Below are 26,784 nucleotides of genomic sequence, written 5' to 3'. Positions count from 1 at the left end.
AAGACATTTTTATACATAATCACCTACAATTTATTACAAATTTTCCAAACCCCTTACCCCCTCCCCCAACTACCTCCCTTTTTTTATATCTATACACAAATGTGTTACCTTTCATTTCTATTTTAAACGGTATGAGTTGTTTTACAAGGTGACGGATTACATATACTTCTGAGTAAGGTTCAGTATGAATTCCTTAGGGCCTGTTATCTCACATTGATTTTTGGTAAAAAAAAAAATGCTAAACGCAAACACGGGAAAATGCCGCTAATTGCTAAAGCAAAAAAACTCTTAAAAGCTGAAAAACTCACATTTTTAACATGAATTCACCATCCCCCCCCCCCCAATGTAAGTGGAGCCTGAGACTACAGTAGCAGTAGTAATTATCAATACAAAGTCTTGTGACAAATGGGAAGTAGGTGTTCCTAGCAGGAGGAGTAAACACAGGGGAACACAGTGGAAAGTGTAATGCTTCATTTTGCATGAGAAAGCCAAAGAGGTCGGACACATTTAAGAAGAGAGAAGTCCATAGCACGATGCCTCGGACAATAATACTTTTTTTCACACTGATATGTAAGTCATTTGTTGAACATGGAATTATAGTTACTAAACTTTTTTGATAACTTTGCTTTATGGTAGAATTTGTTATCTACTTTCTTTTTTTTTTTGCAATGTAACTTTTTTTTTTATTATACTTGTATTAATTGCATCTTACAAAATCCAAAGACATTTTTATACATAATCACCTACAATTTATTAAAAATTTTCCAAACCCCTTACCCCTCCCCCAACCACCTCCCTTTTCTAGTTCTTATTATTCCTCTAGTGTTCCATCTTCTCACCTTCCTTTTATTTACTATTATTTCAGGTACTTGTATAGCGCCGTCAATTTACGCAGCACTTTACATATATATTATACATTCACATCAGTCCCTAACCCTCAAGGAGCGTAAAGTGTATATATATATATATATATATATATATATATATATATATAATGTATATGTGATTTTGCGCACCCATGCCACCCTGTAGCAGTATATCTACTATAGGACGGTGGGCAAGCGGTTATATCCCCTAATAAATTTTTTAAAAAACAAGTTTGAGGACTGTTTACTGTCTCTGGAGTGCAAGTCTGGAAGGAAATGCGTGTTGCCTGGCTGTGCAGGACTATAGGGGGACCCGAATCTTCTAGCGACTCCATAGGGGGTAGTGCTACACTTATAAAAAGGGGGAAAAAATGTATTTGTTTTTTTTTTATATCTATACACAAATGTGTTACCTTTCATTTCTATTTTAAACGGTATGAGTTGTTTTACAAGGTGATGGATTACATATACTCCTGAGTAAGGTTCAGTATGAATTCCTTAGGGCCTGTTATCTCACATTGATAAGAAGTAATTGTTTGTTTTCCGTAATCATATAAATGCTGTAAATTGCAAACCGGTGTTGTTGGACTTTTTTTGACCAAAAAAAAATTTTTATTTTTTGGTAAAAAAAAAATGCTAAACGCAAACACGGGAAAATGCCGCTAATTGCTAATGCAAAAAACGCTTAAAAAAAAGCTGAAAAACTCACATTTTTAACATGAATTTACCATCCCCCCCCCCCCCAATGTAAGTGGAGCCTGAGACTACAGTAGCAGTAGTAAGTAACTAAACAAAGTCTTGTTTGAGGAGGAGGAGTCAACACAGTGGAAAGCATAATGATTCATTTAGCAGGAGAAAGCCAAAGAAGTCGGACGCATTTAAGAAGAGAGAAGTCCATAGCACGATGCCTCGGATAATAATACTTTTTCTCACACTGATATGTAAGTCATTTGTTGAACATGGAATTATAGTTACTAAACTTTTTTGATAACTTTGCTTTATGGTAGAATTTGTCATCTACATTGTGAAATTGAAATCAATATTACAAGTAAATTATTTTATCACTTCTACTAAATGAATCAATACAGAAAAAAATAGTACTGAACTTTTTTTTTTTTTTACAATGTAACTTTTTTTTTTTTATTATACTTGTATTAATTGCATCTTACAAAATCCAAAGACATTTTTATACATAATCACCTACAATTTATTACAAATTTTCCAAACCCCTTACCCCCTCCCCCAACTACCTCCCTTTTCCAGTTCTTATTATTCCTCTAGTGTTCCATCTTCTCACCTTTTTATTTATTATTATTTCAGGTACTTCTATAGTGCTGTCAATTTCCACTGCACTTTACATATATATTGTACATTCCCATCAGTCCCTAATCCTCAAAGGGTGTACAATTCATTTCTCCTCTCATCACTCTCTCTCCATCTACTCATTCCTTTTTTCACTTTTTTCTTCTACACCAGTAACTTTTTTTTTCTATCTACTCTACCTTTAGGTACATTATACTACCCCACGCTCACACCTAATCATTTTCCTCAGAATTTTGCAAAAACGCACAACAGTCCATTTAACATGATTTACTATGGGACAGGTTCACAAGTTTTCACCCAGTGTATTTTTTTTTAAAGGGGCAGGGACTTTTTTAAATGCAAAAAAGTTGTGTTTTTGGTTGTATAGACTTCAATGGAAATCCCCCTTAGATTGTAAGCTCCCAGGATCAGGGCCCTCCTATCCCTCTTGTATTGAACTGTATTGTTGCTGTATTGTCTCCCGTTATATTGTAAAGCGCTGAGCAAACTGTTGGCGCCATAAATCCTGTATAATATAAATCCTGTATAATAATAATAATGCTGCAGAAAAGCATGTAGTGCATTTTTGCCACGTCTTTGATTTGTTTTGTGTTTTAAGTCTGCCTACCCTAGAAAATAAAAAATGCTGCAAAAACGCATGTGCTAAAACGGAAAAAATCAACTGCAAAACACACTGCAGAAACGGATCAAACGCAAACTGCATAGGTGTGAACCGAGCCTTAAAAGCTAGCTAAGGTCTCATGCACACTGAGAAGCCTTTTATATTTGTAAGCTCCCAGGATCAGGGCCCTCCTAACCCTCTTGTATTGATAATAATAATATATAATAATAATATATAAATCCTGTATAATAATAATATACAAATCCTGTATAATAATAATAATATATAAATCCTGTATAATAATAATAATAATATATAAATCCTGTATAATAATAATATATAAATCCTGTATAATAATAATATATAAATCCTGTATAATAATAATAATAATATATAATAATATAAATCCTGTATAATAATAATATATAAATCCTGTATAATAATAATATATAAATCCTGTATAATAATAATATATAATAATATAAATCCTGTATAATAATAATATATAAATCCTGTATAATAATAATAATAATATATAATAATATAAATCCTGTATTATAATAATAATAATAATATATAAATCCTGTATAATAATAATAAGCCCAAAACCACACAGGATGTGATAAAAAGCTGTGTTTTAACATGCTCGTTGTTTGCATTCCACATTTGGCGTTAACCTCCTTGGCGGTATTCCCGAGTGTAGCTCGGGGTAACATTTCAGTACCAAAAGCGGTAACCCCGAGCTACACTCGGGAATCCCATGCGGCGCTGCTCCGGCATGTGTTCTTCACTTACCTTACCCTGCGCTCCCACGATGTGTCCCCTGCAGCGTCCCCGGCCATCTCCTCCGGCCGATGCCGGCATCCGGCTTCTGTGTCCTGTCCCTGTGACGTCGGGACGTACGGGCGCCGCCGGCGGCGGGAAATTTAAAAATTTTAAAAAATGTCTTTTTTTTTTTTACATTTTACACAGTAAAACATTGCTGTTTCAACCAATTTCACATACATTGTGTCCCGAGTGCTTTGTCCTGCGCCCTGCCTGCATTTTGTCTGTTCTTTCTGCCTGGAAACTGAGAAATGTCCACGGCGTCCAAAAAGTGTCCCTTTAGGTCAAAAGCGGTTTAGATCAGCTAGAGAACAGTGATAGTAAATCAGAACCACTTGCAGAATTGAGTGATAATGATTCGTGGGGGAAATTCCTCATCAGACACTGAAAACGATTTTGCGACTGAGCTCAGCAATGTGCGAACTTGGCGCTCTATTTCACATTTCAGTGTTTTTGGTTTGATTATATTATTGAATTAAATTTTTTATTATTTTTATATTATTTTTATGATTATTTATTAAATTATAATTTATGATTTTGTGTTTCAAATTTTATCATACCCGGGATGCTTACTAGACTCTTGTTCGGACAGATTTCAGTGAGTTTTTCCTAAAAATTACAGCCTACAATAAAAAAATACATATTTCCATGCAAAAAAATGGTACCGCTTTCAGCACCAAAAATCGGAAAGAATCATACCGCCAGGGAGGTTAATGCATTCTATTGGCCAGAATTCAGCTATTAGAACGCATTAACACACGCTACTGTGTGTTTATGTGTGCTACTGCTCTTTTTTTTTTTTTTTTCATTTTTGAGCATTTTTTTTGCTCTCCTGAATGCATGTGATTTTTTTTCCTACCTTTAAACTCCCCTGCCACTAAACTGAATACACCTTTAAGTCTCATGCACTTTGGACATTATAAAAATGTCAGTAGCATTAGTTGTAGAATGTCACATTAAATATGCATATTTTGTCACTTTTTTTAGTGATTTTTGCATTAGCGTTTTTCAGCTTTTGCGTTTTTTAGTGTTTTTTTTTTTTTTTTGGCAAAACTATACTCCCACAAAAACTTGAGGCTTATAAATGCTGGATAACTGCGTTTTTTTTTGTTGTTTTTTTCTTGCGTTTTTCAGTGTTAAGTGTTAAGACTCCTTTTGAGTCCTCATGCACATTGGATGTTTTTACAGCGGCTGTTTTTGGCCGTTGACTTTTTTTCTACAGCCAGTAAACCCCCCAGCATGTTATCCTATGTGTCCATACACACATAGATTGTAATCAACGTTTTTTTGGCAGGGACATTTTTTGGCTGGGAAAAAAACCCAGGACTAGTGGGTTTCTAAAGGAGATTTTTAGCTGTAATAACACTCTAATGCTGAAAAATGCTGCAAAATGCTGTACACAGCCACAAACCAGCGTTTTTGGACTTTTTTTGACCAAAAAAAATATTTTTTGGGTAAAGAAAACACTAAAAGACACAAACTTGCAAAAGGGCAGGAAAATGCCACTGACAAAGGGGCATTGTGAGAATCTTCCAAAAGGGACAGCCTCTTCTGATGACGATTGTCTTTACTTTGGAAGCTTTCTTCTACTTATTGTATCTCTGGGATAGGAAGCAAAATCCAGCATTCACTGTTCCCTCCATGTGTTTTTATACAGCAGTGATTGATTCACCACCTGCTTGGTGAAAGTCACATTCACTGTTTTATGACTAGAGGCGTACCTCGGTTTACCAACGCCTCGGTTAATGTAATTTTCGGTTTACGAATGAAAATCCATTGAAAATAATGCCTCGGTTTACAAATTATTTTCGCAATACGAAGGATTGATAGCGCCGGCCCCGTGCCTTTAAAGTGCACTTTATAAAGAGTTTTGAACAGATAAAAGACTTTTCTTTTTTACTTTTTTCTGACCTCCGGAACGGATTAATTGGTTTTCAATGCATTTACAATTTGCTTTTGTACTTATATCCCTGTACAGTATTTATGCCTTTAAAGTGCACTTTATAAAAAGTTTTGAACAAATAAAACTTTTTTTTTTCACTTTTTTCTGACCTCCAGGACAGATTAATTTGTTTTCAATGCATTCCTATGGGAAAACGTGTTTCGGTTTACAATTTTTCGCAATACAAAATGTCCCGCAGAACGCATTCAATTCATAAATCGCGGTACGCCTGTATTTCCCATCAATGTGAGCTATGGAACTCATAAAGGGGTTTACTTGATTCATGTTGAGCACCTTCTGTTTAGAAGACATTAGGCTCAGTCCAGCAAGTTATAGCACATTATTTGTAGGGTTGCCACCTCATCCCTTTAAACCAGAACACGTTTTTTTTTTACACAGGTTCTGACACTAATTTATTTCAAATAAGGCACTGTTCCCTCCTATGCAGTTTGCATTTGAACTGTTTCTGCAGTGCGTTTTGTGGTGCGTTTTTCACATGCGGTTTTGCTGCATTTTTCATGCGTTTTGCTTTTTTTGTACTTGTTACTGGGCAGATTAAAATGCAAAATGCATCAAATACGTAGCAAAAACACCTAAAAAACGCACTGCATGCTTTTCTGAAGCATCTCCATCGAAATCTATAGAACCAAAAATGCAACTTTTTGTGTTTGAAAGTCCCTGACCCTTCCCAAAAAACGCACCGAGCAAAAACGCAGAGATGTGAACGTGTCCCATAGGAAATTATGTTACATGCTGTGGTGTGAGCCTATGGTAAAGAGGTAAGAGGCACATAATAGTTTCTCCAGGTTAATTTGCCCTTTTTGTTTATTGGTATATTACAGGCATTAGCATTGTTTGATGCTTTCACCTGTTTATTCCTGCTTTCTATTGACTGAAGTTTGCATGTTCTCCCTGTGCCTGCGTGGGTTTCCTCCGGGTGCTCCGGTTTCCTCGCACACTCCAAAGACATGCTGGTAGGTTAATTGGCTCCTGTCTAAATTGTCCCTAGTATGTGTCTGTATGACTGTGAGTTAGGGACCTTAGATTGTACACCCCTTGAGGGTTAGGGACCTTAGATTGTACACTCCTTGAGGGTTAGGGACTGATGTGAATGTACAATATATATGTAAAGCGCTGTGTAAATTGATGACGCTGTACAAGCACCTGTAATAGCAGTTTGTCATTACCATACAAGTTTCCTATCAGATTTATGAGCCCAGCCTTGCAATGGCGTTTGACACTTCGTAATCCCTCCCCCTTCCTAACACTGACAGTTCCAAACAGAATGATTAACACTTACAGTAGAAAAAAAGTGCAGGATCAAGCTTCTTCCTGGTTATAAAAAAGTATTCCTTTAGTTCCACAAGAAAAGATGAGTTGTAAAAAGACAATCATTTAAATCCCAGATAATAGAAAAGTTATAAAAAGATATTCTTGTAAATCCACAAGAAGAGACAAGTCGTGAAAAGGTCATCCATTAAATCCATGAGAAAAGAAAAGTTATACAAATCATTCCTTCAGTTCAGTGAGAAGAGATGAGTTCTAAAATATATTCCTTTAGTTCTAGTAGAAGAGACAAGTTATAAAATGTTCGTGTTGGAGAGAGAGAGAGACGCCCGAAAGTCCACAGACACAGAAGGTCTCAGCTGTAATTCCTGTTAGTGGAACTCCACCCCTGCAGTGGAGCTGGTGTGACCTCCTTCAAAGAGAAATAGAGAAACAAACAGCCTGCCTATCTACCACAATGTACAGTGCCTTGAAAAGTATTCATACCCCTTGACATTTTCCACATTTTGTCATTTTACAAACAAAACTGTAAATTTATTTTATTGAAATTTGATGTGATAGACCAGTGGTCGGCAAGCCGCGGCTCGCGAGCCACATGCGGCTCTTTACCCAGTCTAATGCGGCTCTTCTGTGTGCCGGGCGCCTGCTCCCCTCCCTCCTCTCGGTCGGCCGCTCCCCTGCCTCCTCTCGGTTGGCAGCCCCAAAAGTCCGCGCGGACCTTTTAATCCGGCCTACGGATGTGGCTGTCAGGATGTGTGTAGGCGGGGCAGCGTGCCGAACGTGAGGGGAGGGGAGCTAGGCTCCTCTCACAGTCCGCCCTGAAGACCCAAACGGCGCGGGAAGACAGCGAGAGGAACGCAAAAGGTAAGTGAATTGACACGGGGGACTTGGCTTACTAGAAGGGGGGGGGGGGAATAGTACTGTGGGGGATGAAATACTATATGAGGGATGAATTACTTTATGAGGGATGAAATACTATATGGGGGGATGAAATACTATATGAGGGATGAAATACTATATGAGGGATGAAATACTATATGAGGGATGAATTACTATATGAGGGATGAAATACTATATGGGGGGATGAAATACTATATGGGGGGATGAATTACTATATGAGGGATGAATTACTATATGAGGGATGAATTACTATATGAGGGATGAAATACTATATGGGGGGATGAAATACTATATGGGGGATGAATTACTTTATGAGGGATGAAATACTATATGGGGGGATGAAATACTATATGAGGGATGAAATACTATATGAGGGATGAATTACTATATGAGGGATGAAATACTATATGAGGGGATGAAATACTATGTGGGGGGATGAATTACTATATGGGGGATGAAATACTATATGAGGGATGAAATACTATATGAGGGATGAAATACTATATGAGGGATGAATTACTATATGAGGGATGAAATACTATATGGGGGGATGAAATACTATATGGGGGGATGAAATACTATATGGGGGGATGAAATACTATATGAGGGATGAAATACTATATGGGGGGATGAAATACTATATGGGGGGATGAAATACTATATGAGGGATGAATTACTATATGAGGGATGAAATACTATATGGGGGGATGAAATACTATATGAGGGATGAATTACTATATGAGGGATGAAATACTATATGGGGGGATGAAATACTATATGAGGGATGAAATACTATATGGGGGGATGAAATACTATATGAGGGATGAAATACTATATGGGGGGATGAAATACTATATGAGGGATGAAATACTATATGAGGGATGAAATACTATATGAGGGATGAAATACTATATGGGGGATGAAATACTATATGGGGGATGAAATACTATATGGGGGATGAAATACTATATGGGGGATGAAATACTATACGGGGGATGAAATACTATACGAGGGATGAAATACTATACGGGGGATGAATTGCTATGGGGGATGAATTACTATATGGGGGATGAATTACTATATGGAGGATGAATTACTATATGGGGGATGAATTACTATGGGGGATGAATTACACCATGGGGGATGAATTACACTATGGGGGATGAATTACTATATGGGAGATGTATTTTCAGTTTTAAAAATGTGGCTCTCAAAATAAATTTCAATCATGGTTTTGGCGAGATTTGGCTCAGTTGAAAAAAAAGGTTGCCCACCACTGTGATAGACCAACATAAAGTAACATTGTTTATAAACATTGATTAGATGGGAGATGCAGAGATACAAAGTAACATTGTTTATAAATATTGATCAGATGGGAGATGGGGAGATACAATGTAACATTGTTTATAAACATTCATCAGATGGGAGATGGAGAGAGATACAGTAACATTCTTTATAAACATTGATCAGACAGGAGATGGAGAGATACAAAGTAACATTGTTTATAAACATTGATCAAATGGGAGATGGAGAGATACAAAGTAACAGTGTTTATAAACATTGATCAGATGGGAAATGGAGAGATACAAAGTAACAGTGTTTATAAACATTCATCAGATGGGAGATAGAGAGATACAAAGTAACATTCTTTATAAACATTGATCAGACGGGAGATAGAGAGCTATCAGGTAACATTGTTTATAAACATTGATCAGACGTGAGATGAAGAGATACAAAGTAACATTCTTTATAAACATTGAACAGACCCAAGATAGAGAGATACAAACGTAACAATGTTACGTTTGTATCTACTCTTTCATTGTTACAGTGCTCTCAGAATCCCTGCCAGGACTTCCAGAATCCATACTAAGGTTGATGGGTTGTCCTCGAACCAATCCTTTAAGTGGCTGGTCTTGCGCCATGTCACCAGCTACCCTTGTGCAAACAGCTTTCATACTTGCCTGGGAGATTACCTGATTGCCAAACAGGTTTATTTGATTACTCTCTTGCTGCCTTCCTAGACCTATCCTCAGGCCTGACTATGCTCTTGCTTGCTGCCTCCCTCAACTCCTGCCTGGACAGGACTATCTTCTCACCTGCCTCGATCCCTGACTAGACCTGACTACTTTCTCACCTACCACCCGCCTCAAACCCTGCTGGGACCTGACTACTTTCTCACCTACCTTGACCCCTGCCTGGACCTGACTACTTTCTCACCTACCACCCGCCTCAAACCCTGCTCGGACCTGACTACTTTCTCACCTACCTTGACCCCTGCCTGGACCTGACTACTTTCTCACCTACTACCTACCTTGACCCCTGCCTGGACCTGATTACTTTCTCACCTACCACCTGCCTTGACCCCTGCCTGGACCTGACCACTTTCTCACCTACCACCCGCCTCAAACTCTGCCTGAACCAGACTCATTTCTCACCTAACAATCGCCTCAAACCTTGCTCGGACCTGACTTATTTCTCACCTACTACCTGCCTTAACCCTTGCCTGGACCTCACTATTTTCTCACCTACCACCCGCCTCAACCCCTGCCTGGACCTGACTACTTTATCATACATTGTCAATTCAAGCCATTCCCTTGGTGGGGTGATCCTGGGAGCCATAACCTGGTGACAGACTTTTTTTTAAATAATTTTTGGAATATAGACAGAAATAAAAATGTTTTTCTTTAGCAGAGTGAAGGAAGGCTAAAACCTCTTTTTTTTGTCAGTGTCCCCTCCTACCCTCACTTTCTGTCTGGTGCAACTGTTGTCAGCAGGTCAGGAATTGGGGGGAAATCTCTGGCTAACCCCAGTGGTAGCAGGTGCTTTGTGCCAAAATAATCAAAGCAAGGAGGCAAGAGATCACATTTATCATTGCATGATAGAGACTAAGGCCAGCAAAAGAAAAAGCTACAGTTGTAGGTACACATAAATAAGGGAGTGGCACTGGGGGGGGGGGGGAGTATGGCTGAAAAATCATGGTTTGCCCAGGAAGCCTTATATGTATATTGGTAATGTAAGGGGAGGGAAAAGCTAAAAGTCAAGGAAGAAGGAGCTATGATGCTGGCCAAAGTGCAAGAAATAGTAAAAAGAAGCGAGAGAAAAGGAGAGTGGGAAAGGTGACATAGGAATGGGGGGGAGTGTTAGGGACCCCTTTGTAGGGTCCCACCTCACAGGACTTGAGTGAATATGTAACAAGTGGTCATGTTTAATTTCCTGAATGTACTCAATGGTGACCAAATTTTCATAAAATTTGAATGGGTTTATAAAGTATAGAAGTAGGTTTCTCACGAATCATAGTGCCACCGCTTTACCTCCAGGTTCTGGGTGGACCATCTCTAGACTCTGACTATGGTTTGACTTGTAGCTAGGAAAATTAAGGTAGCTAGCTTCCGTTCATTGGTTGTGAGGTCAGAAATATAACAAAACACTTTTCATAAAAAAGAGAAAAGACAAGGCATGAACAGCCAATAGGCTACCTCTGCAAAAAAAACTTAATGAATAAGAAATGTATGACATGCATTGCAAGTATGTGGAACCACCACACACCTCATAGCCAAACCTCAATGTCTAAAAATTCCACCACCCAGACCTAGACTACCTTGCCAGAGTACATATGTCCCTTCCCTCTCAAAAGATGTAGACAACCCCACCCCCCACATGTACCACCACACCAAACCCACATGTCCCAACCCTCCCTCTCCAATAATTCCAAGCGCTCCCCCCCCCACTCCCACACAGGCCAAAACCCCCTTGTCCTCATCTATGAGAGTCCCCCCTCTCTTAACAGGGGAAAGATGGTACAATCCCACATCACCCCACAAAGTGCCACCCTGAATGGCAAGAAAGCAACCCCTCTATAACAAAACACTTCCAAAAATATATTTAAAGTGATTGTAAAGGCTCAAGGTTTTTTTTATCTTCATCCATAATAAAAGTAACAATAATTACTATGAAACACCTGTGAAACGTCGTACAGAATTCAATGTGCCTATATCCAACAGGTATGATGCTTTGGATCCTATGACTGATCATAACATAGGTTCACGAAGTAATAATTGGCACCCCAATTGGCAACAACATAAGAATAATTACTACCTGAGACCTTACTATAATGGTAATAACAATGATAATAATTATTACCAACATCATCATAAACCGTATGTTCCAGGAAATAAAAGAAATAACGCCCGTAACTTCAGAAAACATGGTTTTAGACCTTATTATGAACAATCTAGAACTCCACAAGCTGGCCCCTCCCATTCTGGTAATCAGAAAAATGAGGGTAAACACATACAACAGCCTTTTTTAGGCCCAGGACGGGCACAGAAAAGGAGTGCCCACGGAGAGGAAAAAGAGGAGGCCAGAGGGTCAACAAACCCAAAAAAAAGAAAGATGTAAATGAAGTAGGCATCTTTAATCTTAGTAAATTAGAATTATCATCAGATGAACTTAATCTTCTTAGTAAAGGTCTAAAATTTGCACCTACAGCAACTTTGAGTAAATTCCAAACTTACATTGATGTTAAGAAATACGTCAGGCAATTAACTCTTAAGAAGTATTTTTTGACTAACCCTATTATACGTAATAATTCCATAAGTACTAGCATTAATTCTCATTTGAGGAATGCTTCGTTATTTAACCCTCCTACACAGTCACTAACTTATATCAATGCATTCCGTGATACAGTCCTAAAGGATCTTAACACATTAGAAGTAAAGAAAGCGAGAACTAACGTTATTTGTAAGAGAGCAATGGACTCTCTGTTAGAAAATAAAGATCTGGTGGTAAGACCAGCGGATAAGGGGGGCGGTGTAGTTGTTCTATCTAAAACTGACTACATCAATGAAGTTAATAACATTTTGAGCGATAAGGATACCTATTCCCTTTTATCGAAGAACCCGCTTCATCCATATAAGAAATTATTGAAAACGATTTTATGCAAAGGCTATGATAATAAGATCATTAATAAAAAAGAGAAAGACTTTTTATGCCCCTCTGCTCCGAGACTACCTGTACTCTATATTTTGCCGAAAATACATAAAAGTATGACCAATCCCCCAGGAAGACCTATCATCAGTGGCATTGGTTCACTGTGTTCTAGAGCAGGTGAATACATTGATCATTTTTTACAGCCTTTAGCCCCTGCACCAATCTCAACTTCGTCCTGTGTTCCATTTCTGCTCTGTCTGTGTTATTATGGCTAACAGCCGCCAAGGACTATAGTAAAATGACGCTGTGTCATTACACAGGCGTGTCTGCGGCTGACCTAGCCGTAGGTGGTTATAGATGAGACTATAACAAAATGGCGCTGGACTATTATGCAGACGTGATTTTTGCAGACATCGTAATAATGTCTGTTCTGCGCATGCGCGAGAGCGCCGGGAAAATGGCGGTCGCGCTTATGCGATTGCCATACACTATTTATACAGGGCTTTGAGTGGATGTCTGGTTAGCTGACACACTCCCTATGAATACGTGCATTTAGCACGAAACGCGTCAGGGTAAGAGCAGCATACCCCAGACATCACGCCACCGCATGGAGCGGCGGCCATCTTTGTACACCTTTATGGTCAGTTTTGTTTGTTCAGTCCTTGTTTTTGTTTTGGATCAATAAATTTCTCCGTTTAAAAACGATATCACACCATCCTGGCTTTCTTTCTTGGGACCTTGCTGAGTCCATTACCCGCAGAGCCACCTGGGGAGACAGCTGAGAGGTGTTTTAGTGTGGAAACACACGATCCATAAGGAGAACTTGGATGGACAGATGTGCCTAGACGATGATCCTATGATCCCATATCCGATTTTGAGATAACTTCGCTTGGATATCGGGATATCATCTACATGCATATTTGAATTATGCATCTGGTGAGTGCATGATTCAGTTGTTTGATCACCGGAAGACGCACACGTTTTTTGAATCACCATTTTATTATTTATTATTTCTAAGGACTTTTTAAGGACTTTTTAATGCTTTTTTGCACAATGTTTGGCACTTATTAATTACACATTCTTATATATATGTTGCTATATGTATATGTATCAGGGATAATTGTATTTCTCTTAGCACTGCGCCCTCTTTTTACAACTTCCAAAAATATATTTAATGTGATTGTAAAGGCTCAAGGTTTTTTTTATCTTCATCCATTTAATGCATGAAAGTAAAAAAACCTTCTGTTTGCAGCAGCCCCCCTAATACTTACCTGAGCCTCATCATAATACAGTGATGTGCACGAGACCCTTGGCTCTCCAGGGACTTTCCCTCCTCTTTGGCTCCTGTTGCTGTCAATCTCAGCCAGAGAGTCAATGAGGAGAGAGAGGGGTGGGGCCCAGCTGTGGTTCTGTGTGTCAATGGCACACAGAGCAGCGGCTTCAGAGTGAGCCTGTTTGGGTGCCCCCAAAGGAAGCTGCTTGCTCTGGTGGCACTCAAGAGAAGGGAGGGGCTAGGAGTGCCAGCGAGGAACCCTCAAAAAGGAGGATCAGGGCTGCTCTGTGCTAAACCACTGTACAGAGCAGGTAAGTATGACATGTTTGTTATTTTTTAAAAAATGCCGTTAATAACACTTTAACAGACTGAAAGGAGAAAACAAGAGAATGTAAATTTGTTAAGTAGAAATGAATGGGCTGCATTGATGGTGTCACCGATCTATAATCAGCTTTAAGGTCTCCATGATTAGGCCACTTATCGGCCGAAACGCATTGGGGCAGAAGGTGAACAGGACAGACTATATATTACAAATCTTCAACTTGCTCTATTAAAGCTGGTTTTACATCAGTGATGCCATTGCTGTGCGGTCCATTCATTACTGCAGCTGAGCGGGGATTCACACCTGATGGGCACCCTGATTTACACCCTGATGGGAGCTGGTGATCCAGGGAAAAAAGCAAAGTTGCAGTGGCATAGGAGTCCAAAAAGAGAAATTCATTATTAGGCTTACATACAATGTAAAATGTGTAAATTCTTCAAGTATATTTACCGATTTTATATGTATAAACCGGCATCTACCATCAACCAGTCAGTTAGCAAGACATTCTAAATACTCTCCCTGTGTTTTCCTCTGCAGCGGTTGTCGCTTCAAAACCACATTTGATAACTGCTGAGATTGGCTCTGATCTTCACCTCCCGGTGCCAACATTAGCTGGGGTTTGGGACATCTATGCTGGCAGTGAACACATGGCGACTTATCATGGCAGTCTAAAGGCCCGAAATGCATACAAAGGTCGCCTCAAGTTCAACACAGAGCTCAACATTATCATTTTGAAGAAATGGACAAAAGCCGATGGCCAAGATTTCAGATTTGCTGTACAAAAAATGAATGGAAACGATCAACTAGTGCACTATGATGTCAATTACAAAGTCATCATCAATGGTGAGTCAGTGAAGGCTTGATAAGTTAAGAACCAGGAAAAACATTTCCAACACATAGCTGCAGATAGAAAAAAATTGTAATTGGTAATGGATGTGTAATTTTGTTTTCCTTATTGTGCTTTCTTCACCAGAACCTGTACATGGGGTTACCAGCAGTTCCAGCAGTTGTCTTACTGTTATCACCATCTTCTCCTTGCCTCCTGTCCTCTGTGCTATGGCCATTGGAATTTTCTGTCTGTATGGAGGTAAGTAAAGACACAATAAAGTATGAGTTTAAAGTTGATTTATGCAAAATGCCAGGTAGACCTTCCAGCAGGCCTCCTTAAAAATGGTCACAAGTTAGCCTGCAGTTCCTTGCCTGTGTATTCTTACTGTACCTTTCTTACCCTGATTCCTTTCACATGTGTGGTTTGGCTGTGCTCACCTATGGGTGTTGCCTGCTATTTTGTGAGCTCTTATTTCCTTCCCTTCCATCACTTTCCAGCCCACCTTCTAGTTTGCTTGCCTTTATAAGATATGCTCAGTGTAGCCCTTGTTACCGAGCAACTTCATAGTTCTCTGGACTCCTGTTTGTTACTTCTTGTGTATCCTGTGCCTGACTACCCCTGCACCAATCTCAACTTCGTCTTCTGTCTGTGCTTGTCTGCTGCCTGTCCTGACCTTGGCTTGTTTCCTGGATTTCCCATTGTCTCATGCGGTTTGTACTCTGCACATGTGAGGGGTGTCCACATCCTCAGCTGGTTGACCCAAGACCAGCTTGCTTTAAGTTCTGGCCCCACTATCAGGGGCCCTGGTAAAGAGGCAGGTTGGAGCTTAGACTTTGCGCCCTGGGGAACCCCAATTTGGCGATCCATAAGGGCTCGCTACCATAGACACATGACTGCTATTTAGTAGACATCCCCCAGGTAAATATGCTACAAAAAACAAAACAGCAAAAGACTGCTGAATTTTCACCCCTTACATCTTGTAACAGCGTAAGAGCACAACCTCATTTATGATCCTTGGCTTTCCCAGTATGTCAGGGAAGGCAAAGTGCTGTCACTCGTACCTTGGCATCCTTCAGAAGCTAGGTAGAAAGTTAGCAGTTTTTTTGTTACCTTTTCTAACATGTTATATCCAGGAGTGGTGTGTCCAAAAAATGTTATTGTGAGGTCCAGTTAAAAAAAACAAACAAACAGATAATTTATTTTTTGGCAGATACTGGCCACTTTCTGGCTTCTTATATCTCTTGGGAAATTAAGTGGTGAGATATCATTTCAACTGGCATGGCAATCCACAAACTGTAATGAGCTTTAAAGGGATATTTCACCCTGAACTTTCAGAATGTAGAATATTTTAGGTTTGTCAGATGTCACATGACCAAGAGCAAGTGTCACATACCTGGTCGGAGGTAGCGACGAGAAGAGACGAGAAGGCTTCCCTTGCAGATGAGTGTAGAGCTCCCCTGGAAGTGGAGAAGCATGGATTGCCCGCTGTGAAGCTGCCTGAAGATCAGAGTAGATGAGGAACCTGATGGAGACTTGACCATGCAGCGATGTCAGCAAGGCAGGTGACTCTTTAGAGGTACAGATAAAGTCTTGACCGTGCAGAGTCAGGATCCAGCACTGAGGTCATACACGATAAGTCAGTCAGGAACAGAGGTGTAGTCAAGATCAAGCTGGGGTCATATGCAGTAAGCAGGCAGCAAACTAAGTCCGTATAAACAAGCCGAGGTCAGAGCCAGGAGAGAAGCCAAGAAAGGTCCAAGAGCAAGCAGGGTCAACAATGGGAAATCCAAGAATACAGAAACACAAGAGCATAGGATACTGGGGGTTGACGATCATCCAGCAGCTTGCGGGCTACCCTGCTTTCTTTAAATAGGCCACTGGGTGCCAGAATCTGAAATGCTTTGCACACAGGTGTGCGCGATTGCACCCATTCACACGGGCATGCTCATGTGCACATTAGCACACCCATATTGAGTATTGGCAGCTATGCCAGTTCCTCCATGGTTCATTCTCTGACATCAGGGCATGCATGTTTGAGCATAGCTGAACTCTATGCACCTCTCCACTCAGTGTTCATTGAAACTTTAAGGCCCCTTTCACAAAGGGTGGACTCCGCTTTGCTCAGAGAGCATCTGTTCGCTGATCCCGCACTTGTCAGAGTGGGCAGGTCACAGGTCCATATCTGCTCCACTTATGCAGAGTAAACCCGGACACAGTCGTCTCTGCTCTATGGGCAGTTGCGTGTCTACACCTGACTGCCCTCTGATCTGATCCACCCAGATGGAGGGGAAAGAATCGCCTTCTGTTTGTTTTAGCGGATGGGATTTTTGGTAGGGGGGTGTAAGCGAACACAAGCTGGATGTGTTTGACGTCCAGCCTGGGTGACCATCTCCATAGATATAGTGTTAATGGCAGGATTACCATGATGAAAATGTTGGAATAAAAACATAAAAAGATAACTATTGCAGCCAACACATCCAGGAACTGGTTCTCTGCAATATACTTTTTGTTTTATTGCTGCAGTTTGATATGTCGTTGCAGTTTGAGACACGAGCTTTACATTTGGTTCCCAGGTCTACGCACCTGTGTAAATTATTATGTAGGAGCATTGATGATGCTTATAATACATAGGGGTTCTAATATCCCAGGATGGGTGAGAATAACCAAAGTTCCAAGTTGGGTAGGAACCATGACAAGACTTTGCCATTGGAGTTGCCAAGAGAAATGGGAAGCCAGCAGGGGGCTGAAACTGAAATCATCTTAACCTTTAACCTAGATCAGGTGTCTCCAAAATTTTCAGTAAGAGGGCAACATTGTGGATTTTACAAATATTAATAACCCAGAAAATAAAATCAGTTTTATAATAAAGGGTCCCTCCTTACTGTACATCCAGGAGTGCCTATTAGAATCCCCCTTACAATCAGGAGAGTCCTCATTTCCATACAGGGGAGCCCACTAGAGTCCTCCCTAACTCAATGAGCACCCATCAGATTCCCCCCTTTGATCCAGAAGTGTCCATCAGAGTGACCCCTTACATCTAGGAGTGCCCATTAGAAACTCCCTTACATTTAGGAGTGTCCATAAGGGAAACTGGGCCATGGCTGGCTTGGGGTAGATGCACCAGTCTCCATTTTATGATACACAGTCCACTGCCAGCCAGCCTGGGTATTGTCATGGACAGTTTCTGCAGGCCAGATAAATCTTGTAGTGGGCCAGATGTGACCCAGTGGACCCCTGACCTGGATGACTGAACCTTAAAAGTTCTTTCTACTTCCCAGGTGACTGTTTATGAATCAACCATTCCAAATGTGTCCAATGAATATTATTATTATACAGTATTTATAAAGCGCCAATAGTTCGCTCAGCGCTGTACATTACAAAGGGGGACAGAACATGTGACAGAACAATACCAATACAATGCAAAACATGAGGGGATCGAGGGCCCTGCTCTTTCGAGCTTACAATCTAGGAGGGAGGGGATGGTGGCACAGGAGGAGATAGCTGTGGGGGATGGAGTGGTAGGAAGAGTGGAGGAGGTCGGCAGGTTAGCAGGGGGTGGGGTAGGCTTCCCTGAAGAGATGGGTTTTCAGGGTGCGCCTAAAGGAGAGGAGAGTAGGTGATAATCTGATGGGTTGGGGCAGGGAGTTCCAGAGGATGGGTGACACCCTGGAGAAGTCCTGGAGGTGGGCATGGGAGGAGGAGACCAGGGAACTAGAGAGAAGGAGGTCTTGTGAGGAGCGGAGTGTGCGTGTTGGGTGGTACTTGGATATTAGGTCAGTGATGTAGTTCGGGGCAGTATGATGGACAGCTTTGTACGTCAGCGTTAGGATTTTGAATTTGATCCGTTGGGCAATCGGAAGCCAGTGGAGGGATTGGCAGAGGGGGGTGGTGGAGATGGAGCGGTTGGAAAGGTGAATGAGTCTGGCAGCCGTATTCAGGATCGACTGAAGCGGGGATAGCCAGCGGCGAGGCAGGCCAGTGAATATCAGCCTGAGGCCATCTTCTTCAGAATATTTGTGTAGTATTAAAAACTGACAAACCTGTTTCCAATGTGAATGAAGTTCATTATGAAATGCTTCACAAATGTGTCATCCTTTCTTAAGGGTCATGCTAATTTTCTCTATATCCTTTTAATTCTAGTGTGTACCTAGGACACGGAATACTGGAGGCCAATTGTATGTTTGGCTGGGGAACATGGCATGTGCACCAGTTGTGGAAGTTCTCAGTTCCATTCAGCTCCAAAGATGGAAAGGTTACAAACTGCAACATTCTGTTGATGGGGCCATGTAAGATCTGAGAAAAAGAATTCCTGGGGAGCACTTTTTGTTTTTTTAAATTTTAAATTCTTTCTTTTGCCATCGCATGTGATAGATTATCTAACAAACTTTGTTAAAGAGACTTTTACTTTATAATACTGACATGCAGGCTCCCCAGAGATGTATATCTGCTTCTACTTACAGTGTCCTCTGCTTCTCCTGAAGGCTGGACTGTTCTGATCCGGCAAAGCTTCACTACTAACCAATAGTGTCGTAGGATGTCTGTCCTTCCTTCCACACATTCCCTTTTGGTCAATGAGGCAGCTTTTATTTTTCTTAAAGGGACAGTCTAATGTCAGACAACTGTTATTTATTATTAGTGTTGTATAAGTATGTTGGTTCTTAACCACTTGCCCTCCAGAGGATTCCCCCCCTTCCTGACCAGGCCATTTTTTGCTATACGGCACTGCGTTACTTTAACTGACAATCGCGCGGTCATGCAACGCTGCACCCAAATTAAATTTACATCTTTTTTCCCCACAAATAGAGATTTCTTTCGGTGGTATTTGATCGCCTGTGCGGTTTTTATTTTTGTGCTATAAACAAAAAAGGACCACCAATTTTGAAAAAAAAAAAATATATATATTTTTTTTACTTTTTGCTACTAAACATGTCCGAAAATTTTTTTTTAAAAAATCAAATTTCATCATAAATTTAGGGCAATGTATTCTGCGACATGTCTTTGCTAAAAAAAAATCCCAATACGTGTAAATTAATTGGTTTACGTGAAAGTGATAGCATTTACAAATGGTGGAATATATACTGGAATTTTTTACAAGTAATGGCAATCAGCGTCTTATAGCGGGTCTGCGTCGGGCATTCTGACACTGGGAGGAACTGTCTTGGTGTCACTGATATCCCCAGTGACACCAATATGGTGATCAGTGCTAATAAAAAGCACTGACACTGTACTAATGGCACTGGGCAGGAAGGGATAACATGAGGTGCAATCAAAGGGTTAACTATGTGCTGTGTGTGTTTTACTATGAGGCTGTGTGTTTGTGCTTCACTGTAAGCACACTGCTTTGCATAGATCTACTATGCAGAGCCATACAAAGCAGTGTGCTGAAGATGACAGGGGAGAGAACTGTATAGTTTACATAAAGGTCTCTTCTCCATCGGTATTACTTGGCCAGGGGTGGACTGAACATTTGGTTACTTGGGCACTGCCTGAGGGCCCGGGGTCAGTAGGGGGCCCCATGAGATGCCCCTGGTACTTTTTTCATAGGCTTTTTTGAGTTTGGGCAAGGACACAGGGGTCCCATGATCCTCTATTGCCGGGGACCCCATGAGTTGTCAGTCCGCCCCCATACTCGGCAATCACCGCGTGCCGGCAAGTAATCACCATCCGGGACCCAGTGATTGACAGTTGAGCCACGAATAGCGGCGCGGGTAAGGCGCGTGCACGGCTCATGCGCGCTCCCTACCCGGAAATGTGAAATCACATATATATATGTGATTTTGCACACCCTGCTGCCCTGCAGCAGTATATCTTCGCGGCAGTAAAACGGTTAACCTATTGAAATGTACCCTGTGCTGCTTCTTGTAGTATTTTCATCAAGTCACACTTGAGTTTTAGGACATAATATATCATTTATCAAACAGCAAGACAGAAGTAAGAATTTTATAATCATTTAAAGCAGAAATGACCCCCCCAAAATACTCATCCTGGTAGATACCCCCCCCCCCCGCCGGCCACTGTCATCCCCCCACTACTTCCAGGTGCCAGATTTTTCACTTGCAGGGGAATGACATAATCCTGCACCCATGCACGGGAGTCCGTCATTCTGGCAGAGAAAACTGAGAGCAGGCAAGCAATTGTGTTGATTTAATAAAGCTGGAGAGTGCCTAATCTGGTGCAGATGTGAAAGTGGAAGTTCAGCCAAAACCTAAAACCAAAATCTAACACTCACCCTACTCCCAAATCCATTCTAAAACCCAATCTATCTAACCCTGTAAAGAAAAGATCACTATACTCATCTATTCTGAAGCAGCTGACAACTGATGCCCCATAGTAAGGCTGGCCATGCATTATACAATTATCTTCCAATTTTCTGCCCAATTTCCTTTAGATTTACCTTCAACTGTAGTGTATCCTAATTGGATACAACTGAAAGTGTTGTTTAGGTTTGTCCTCCTATTATATGGTTTTTGGTAAATCTAAACCAAAAATCTCCAGATAATTGTATAATGTATGGCCAGCCTTAGTCTATGGATGACATCATCTCATAATAATTTCCCAGCTATCGTTGGCTTCCCCTTTCTATACAGAAGCCACCGATGGGGATCGGAACGGAGCGGCTTCAGAATAGGGAAGTATAAGAATCTTTTCTTTAGATAGATTAGGCTTGGATTGGGGCAGGGAGTAGGTTTAGTGTTAGATTTTGGCTGAACTTCCACTTTTAGTGACTTTTTTGTGCTCATAGTTCAGCTTTAAAGGCATATAAAATTATTTGGAAAAAATGAAACTAGGATATCTTCAAACACATTCATAACCCATGGATGGTGGTAGCTCACTGGAAGGTCATTTTAACCTTAATTTTATTTATTTCAGGTACTTGTATAGGGCCATCAATTTACACAGAACTTTACATATATATTATACATTCACATCAGTCCCTAACCCTCAAGGGGTGTACAATCTAAGGTCCCTAATCCTCAAGGGGCGTACAATCTGATGTCCCTAACTCACATCCATACATACACATACTAGGACCAATTTAGAAAGGATCCAATTCACCTACCAGCATTTCTTTGGAATGTGGGAGGAAACCCATACAGGCGCAGGGAGAACATGCAAACTCAAGGTAGGTGGTGCCATGGTTGGGATTCAAACTAATGACCCTAGTACTGGCAGGCGGAAGTGCTAACCATTTAGCCACTGTGCTGCCCAGTAGCTCACTGGAAGGTCCATTTAATCTTAAATATCAAATCTGAATGGCAGAATTCAACAACATGAATGGTTTGTTTCCGGTTCAGAGTGGATGTTGTCAGGGACAAGCACCCCTCTGGAAATAGGCAAAACTGGCAGTCAGTCCACTTAGGTTTTCTTCCCTGGAAATAGGCAAAACTGGCAGTCAGTCCACTTAGGTTTTCTTCCCTGGAAATAGGCAAAACTGGCAGTCAGTCCACTTAGGTTTTCTTCCCTGGAAATAGGCAAAACTGGCAGTCAGTCCACTTAGGTTTTCTTCCCTGGAAATAGGCAAAACTGGCAGTCAGTCCACTTAGGTTTTCTTCCCTGGAAATAGGCAAAACTGGCAGTCAGTCCACTTAGGTTTTCTTCCCAAGAAATATCTGTGTCCCACACCCTTATCTGTGGGAACAACCTACTGCCCTTTACTTAAGCCCAGCCTGGCCTTGCTGAGTTCTCTGGGTTCTTGTCACCTTTACTCTGAGAGTTTGCTGTCAGTTGTGACCCATGAACTTGAGAGCTACTTCTGCCCCCGTTCCCCTCTTAACCTGGGTGCACACTGCTTTTCTAGCATGCTCGTTCAACAGAAGCCGGTTGTGAGACTGGCTTCTGTCAGACAGGGAGCAATACATACATTGGTCTTCCAAACCAACTGTTTTTGGCTGATTTTCTCCCTGTGTGTACCCAGTCTTTTACTATCACTGTGGCTTCAAGTGACCTAGGCACTTACTTCTTAAATACTCCTGGGGTGTATCAGAAGTCACCATGACTCAGAACAAAGGAGAAGCCAACAGGCATTGCTCAGGGTGATATTATCCAGGAAAGGAGCTAAAATACAGTTGAGAAGCACCGCTGACCATTGTGGGCTTTAATTTTTGATTGTTTAAACATATCTGGTAGAAATTAGTAACATTTGACTACTACAAGATGTACCTAGACCCAGGGGTAGACTGACATCTCATGGGGCCCCACGGGCAATAGGGGATCATGGGGCCCCTGTGTCCTTGCCCAAACTCAAAAAAGCCTATGAAAAAGGTACCAGGGGCATCTCATGGGGCCCCCTACTGACCCCGTGGCCTCGGGCAGTGCCCGAGTTTCCAAATGGTCAGTCCGCCCCTGCCTAGACCTAGATAAAGAACCATCATAGACATAAATTAAATACCATTTGGGTGTGACAGAGGTCACCATGACTCAGAACAAAGGACAAGGTGTGGCTCAAAAAATTAATAGCTCTTTTTTTTGTTTTGTCTTCTTCATTTAAATGGAATCGTTCTTACATCTACTTTTGAGTATACAGATTTATTTATTTCATATTTGTTTATTTATTGTAATGTCCATTTACATATTCTAGTAATAATGTGTAAAATGTGGTCAATTTGTGCCCCATCTTTTCTCATCTAATATGCTGCTATATTTATAGATCTGTAATGTGTGAAAGTGTATACCAGCCTTTCTCTACCATTTCACCCCAAAAGAAACCCTAGAAATAATGTTCAGATCTCAGGGAATCTCTCCTAAAGTTGATTATATCTACAGCTCATAGGACTTCAGCATGGCCAGCAAGTTATAGTTTTATAATAAAAACCATGAAGTACAAAATTAAAAAGAATTATCAGGCAGGAAAAGCCGACAATGAAACTTGTAATGTCCCCTTACATTGGTGGTTAGTGGAGAAGAGTCTCATTTCACTGGTGGTTTGTGGAGAACGTTCTCCTTACATTGGTGGTTAGTGGAGAAGCTTCTCTTTACATTGGTGGTTGATGGAGAAGGTTCTCCTTCCTTTGGTGCTTAGTGAAGATGGTTCTCCATACATTGGGAATCAGTGGAGAAGGACCTCCATTACATTGCTAGTCAGTAGAGAAATTCCCCATACAGAAGTGCCCTCCTAAATTAGGGATCAATGGAGAATACATCCCCCCCACCCCTCCCTTGCTTTAGTAATCAGTGGAGAAGGGTCTCTAACATTTTTGGTGAGTGGGACAAGGGGCCATTTGCATTGGTGGGCAGTTGGAGGTAGAATGTCCTTCACTTTTTTGACCAGTGGAGAAGCACCCCCTGCCTTACATTGGTAGCCAGAAGAGAAATCCCCTGTGCACTAAGGGACAGTGAAGAAGTACCCTCCTGAAGTAGGGGTCAGTAGAGAAGACCCCCTTGTATTGGTGGTCAGAATCTTTTGCATTGGTGGTCAGCAGAGAAGACCTTCTTCACATTGGTGGCCCTCTAACATTTTAGACACTGAGACAAGGGACCATTTACACCAGTGGACATTTGGAGGAAGAATGCCCTTTACATTTGTGATCAGTGGAGAAGGCCCCTTCCCCTTACATTTGTGGTCATTGAAGAAGCGCCTTCTTAAATGAGTGGTTAGTGGAGAAGACATCCTTACAATGGTGGTCAACGAAGACCCCCTTTGCATTGACGGTCAGTGGAGAAGGACTTCTAACATTTTTGGTTGGTGGGATAAGGGACCATTAACACTAGTAGACAGCTGGAGGAAGACTGTTCTTTTTTTGTGTTCAGTGGAAAGGGCCCCCTCCCGCTTAAATTTTTTACATTGATGGACAATGGAGAAGCACCTCCCTTACATTGTTGGGCAGCAAAGGAGGACACCTTACATGCTTGCTCAGTGAGTCTTTGGCCCTCACAGTTTAGACAGAAGAAGAATAACCTTTATATTGGTGATAAAGTCAACAAACTCCTACCAACCTCTGAAGGGAACCGACGGTACCCTGGTTTAAGAAAGGCTGGTGTAGACTGCTGCTTGTATTCCTGAATGTAAAAGGCCAAATCAATGGTGGCAAGGGAGTGAACCACTGCCAGTCCTTTAATGCCAAAAATGTCTGGGATCTCACAAAAGGAGAGACATTCAAGACAAACATTTTTTTTCATAGTGCTCTACATTGATTGTGGCTACATTCATTGGGTCCTTTACTGTCATGTGTTTTTTATTTGTGTTTATATACTTTCATTGTTGTTCTCATTTAGTTTTCTCAATAGTGTACATTTTCACGTGTACATTTTTCAGGAATTAGGCACTTTGACTGTGTATAGTACTCTTGATATTGACTGTTTAGCACCCTTGCACTTTCAGTGATAGCATACTGCAGTATAGAATTTGGCCGTGGTCACCAAGACTTGAAGTAAAGATTAAACTCTCAAGAGGGGACACAGACGTCGATACAATCCAATCCCCTAATCCTTCCCCTCTGTATCCAAAACTGAGAAAAAGATTTAGGCGGAGTTACATTAGGGGATCTGGTTCTTCTTTTCTGCTTTTCTTTTTTAGAGATTAATTTATATATATGTATATATATATATATATATATATATATATATATATAAACATATCCATATATTTCTTTAAATTATAAAGTATATTGTATTTATTTAAGATTTGATCACATGCCTATTTAAAATAATTACAAATTTGGTGCAGACTTCAGCAATATAAAAATATATGTATATACGTATTGTATAGTTTTGAAGGATAATATAATGTGCTGAATAATTTTTTTAATTGGCTTTGTAGCGGGGTGGGGGGTATTTACATATTTCTAATTATATTTTTGATGGGATACTGGATTGTTTTTATTGAATTTTTTGGTATCTTGTTGAAATTTATTTATAATAAAAATCGTATATATCCTTGTTGTGTCCATTTTTCTTTTTACCTTACATGAGTATACTGAGGTGATGGTAGCTGTGATTTATGGAACGTGCTGTGCCTGTCTTTCCACAATTATTCATTGTAGAAGAAAAAGGTTTTCTGAATATATTGCAAAGTTCAGAAAGGGGGGGAGGGATCACCATCCCAGACATATCTAAGAAAGCAAACATAATAAAATAGGAAACATTGATTTTCTTTCAATAGCGGAACTAAGTTGGCTTTTCTTCAGCACAAATAGAACACGATTACGGCATTGATTTACTGAAGGCAAATAGACGGTTTACTTTGCAATGGGATATTCCCTTGACCCTAGGTCACACCTATGCGTTTTTTCTGCAGCGTTTTGTGTTTCGCAGAAACGCAGTACAGTCCATTTAACATGATGTCATGTTCACAGCTGTGCGTTTTCACCCTGTGCGTTTTTCTGGAAAGGGTCAGGGACTTTTTTGAACACAAAAAGTTGCGTTTTTGGTACTATAGACTTAAATTAAAATGCTGCAGAAAAGCATGTATTGTATTTTTGCTGCGTTTTGCCACGTTTTTTATGCATTTTTGATGTGTTATGCATTTTATGCGTTTTTCTTTTTTTTAAAAAAAAAGAAAAAAAACGCATAAAAAACGTGGCAAAAGTGCAAGTGAAAAAACGTCTCAAACGCAACCTGCATAGATGCGAACCGACCCTTAGGCAGGCCAAAGATTATACAATTCTCATTCCTTCCATCGAAGGTGTAAGGAAAGAATATTGCTTGATTCCCCCCATCCAGGGGCGAACTGACAACTCATGGGGCCCCCG

General features: G+C 40.7%; 1 protein-coding gene, 1 long non-coding RNA gene and 1 pseudogene across 3 annotated transcripts in view; 1 reads left to right on the top strand and 2 right to left on the bottom strand.

The window, feature by feature from the left end:
- Positions 1–7,264, bottom strand: part of LOC149435040 (uncharacterized) — a 214,676-nt gene extending 207,412 nt beyond the window's left edge. The window contains exon 1 of one of the 2 annotated variants that reach the window (XR_016308567.1): positions 6,858–7,264. This is a non-coding gene — a long non-coding RNA (uncharacterized LOC149435040). The remainder of the gene's footprint in view (positions 1–6,857) is intronic. The other variant, XR_016308568.1, reaches the window with a different exon arrangement.
- On the top strand, positions 1,704–25,972 carry LOC149435038 (uncharacterized). The gene is made up of 4 exons (XM_089663076.1): positions 1,704–1,807; positions 14,806–15,111; positions 15,242–15,355; positions 19,238–25,972. The coding sequence occupies exons 1-4, from the start codon at positions 1,771–1,773 to the stop codon at positions 19,246–19,248; spliced, it is 468 nt and encodes a 155-aa protein (XP_089519202.1). The 5' UTR covers positions 1,704–1,770; the 3' UTR covers positions 19,249–25,972.
- Positions 19,159–19,253, bottom strand: LOC149435039 (U6 spliceosomal RNA; annotated as a pseudogene).
- Positions 25,973–26,784: the final 812 nt, after the last annotated feature.

Source organism: Staurois parvus, unplaced genomic scaffold (assembly GCF_062004578.1).
Source record: "Staurois parvus isolate SC_StPar_1 unplaced genomic scaffold, SC_StPar_1.0 ptg001621l, whole genome shotgun sequence".
NCBI classification, from domain to species: Eukaryota; Metazoa; Chordata; class Amphibia; order Anura; family Ranidae; genus Staurois; species Staurois parvus.
The sequence above is the reverse complement of the archived record's forward strand: the minus strand, read 5'-3'. Positions and strand labels throughout refer to the sequence as shown.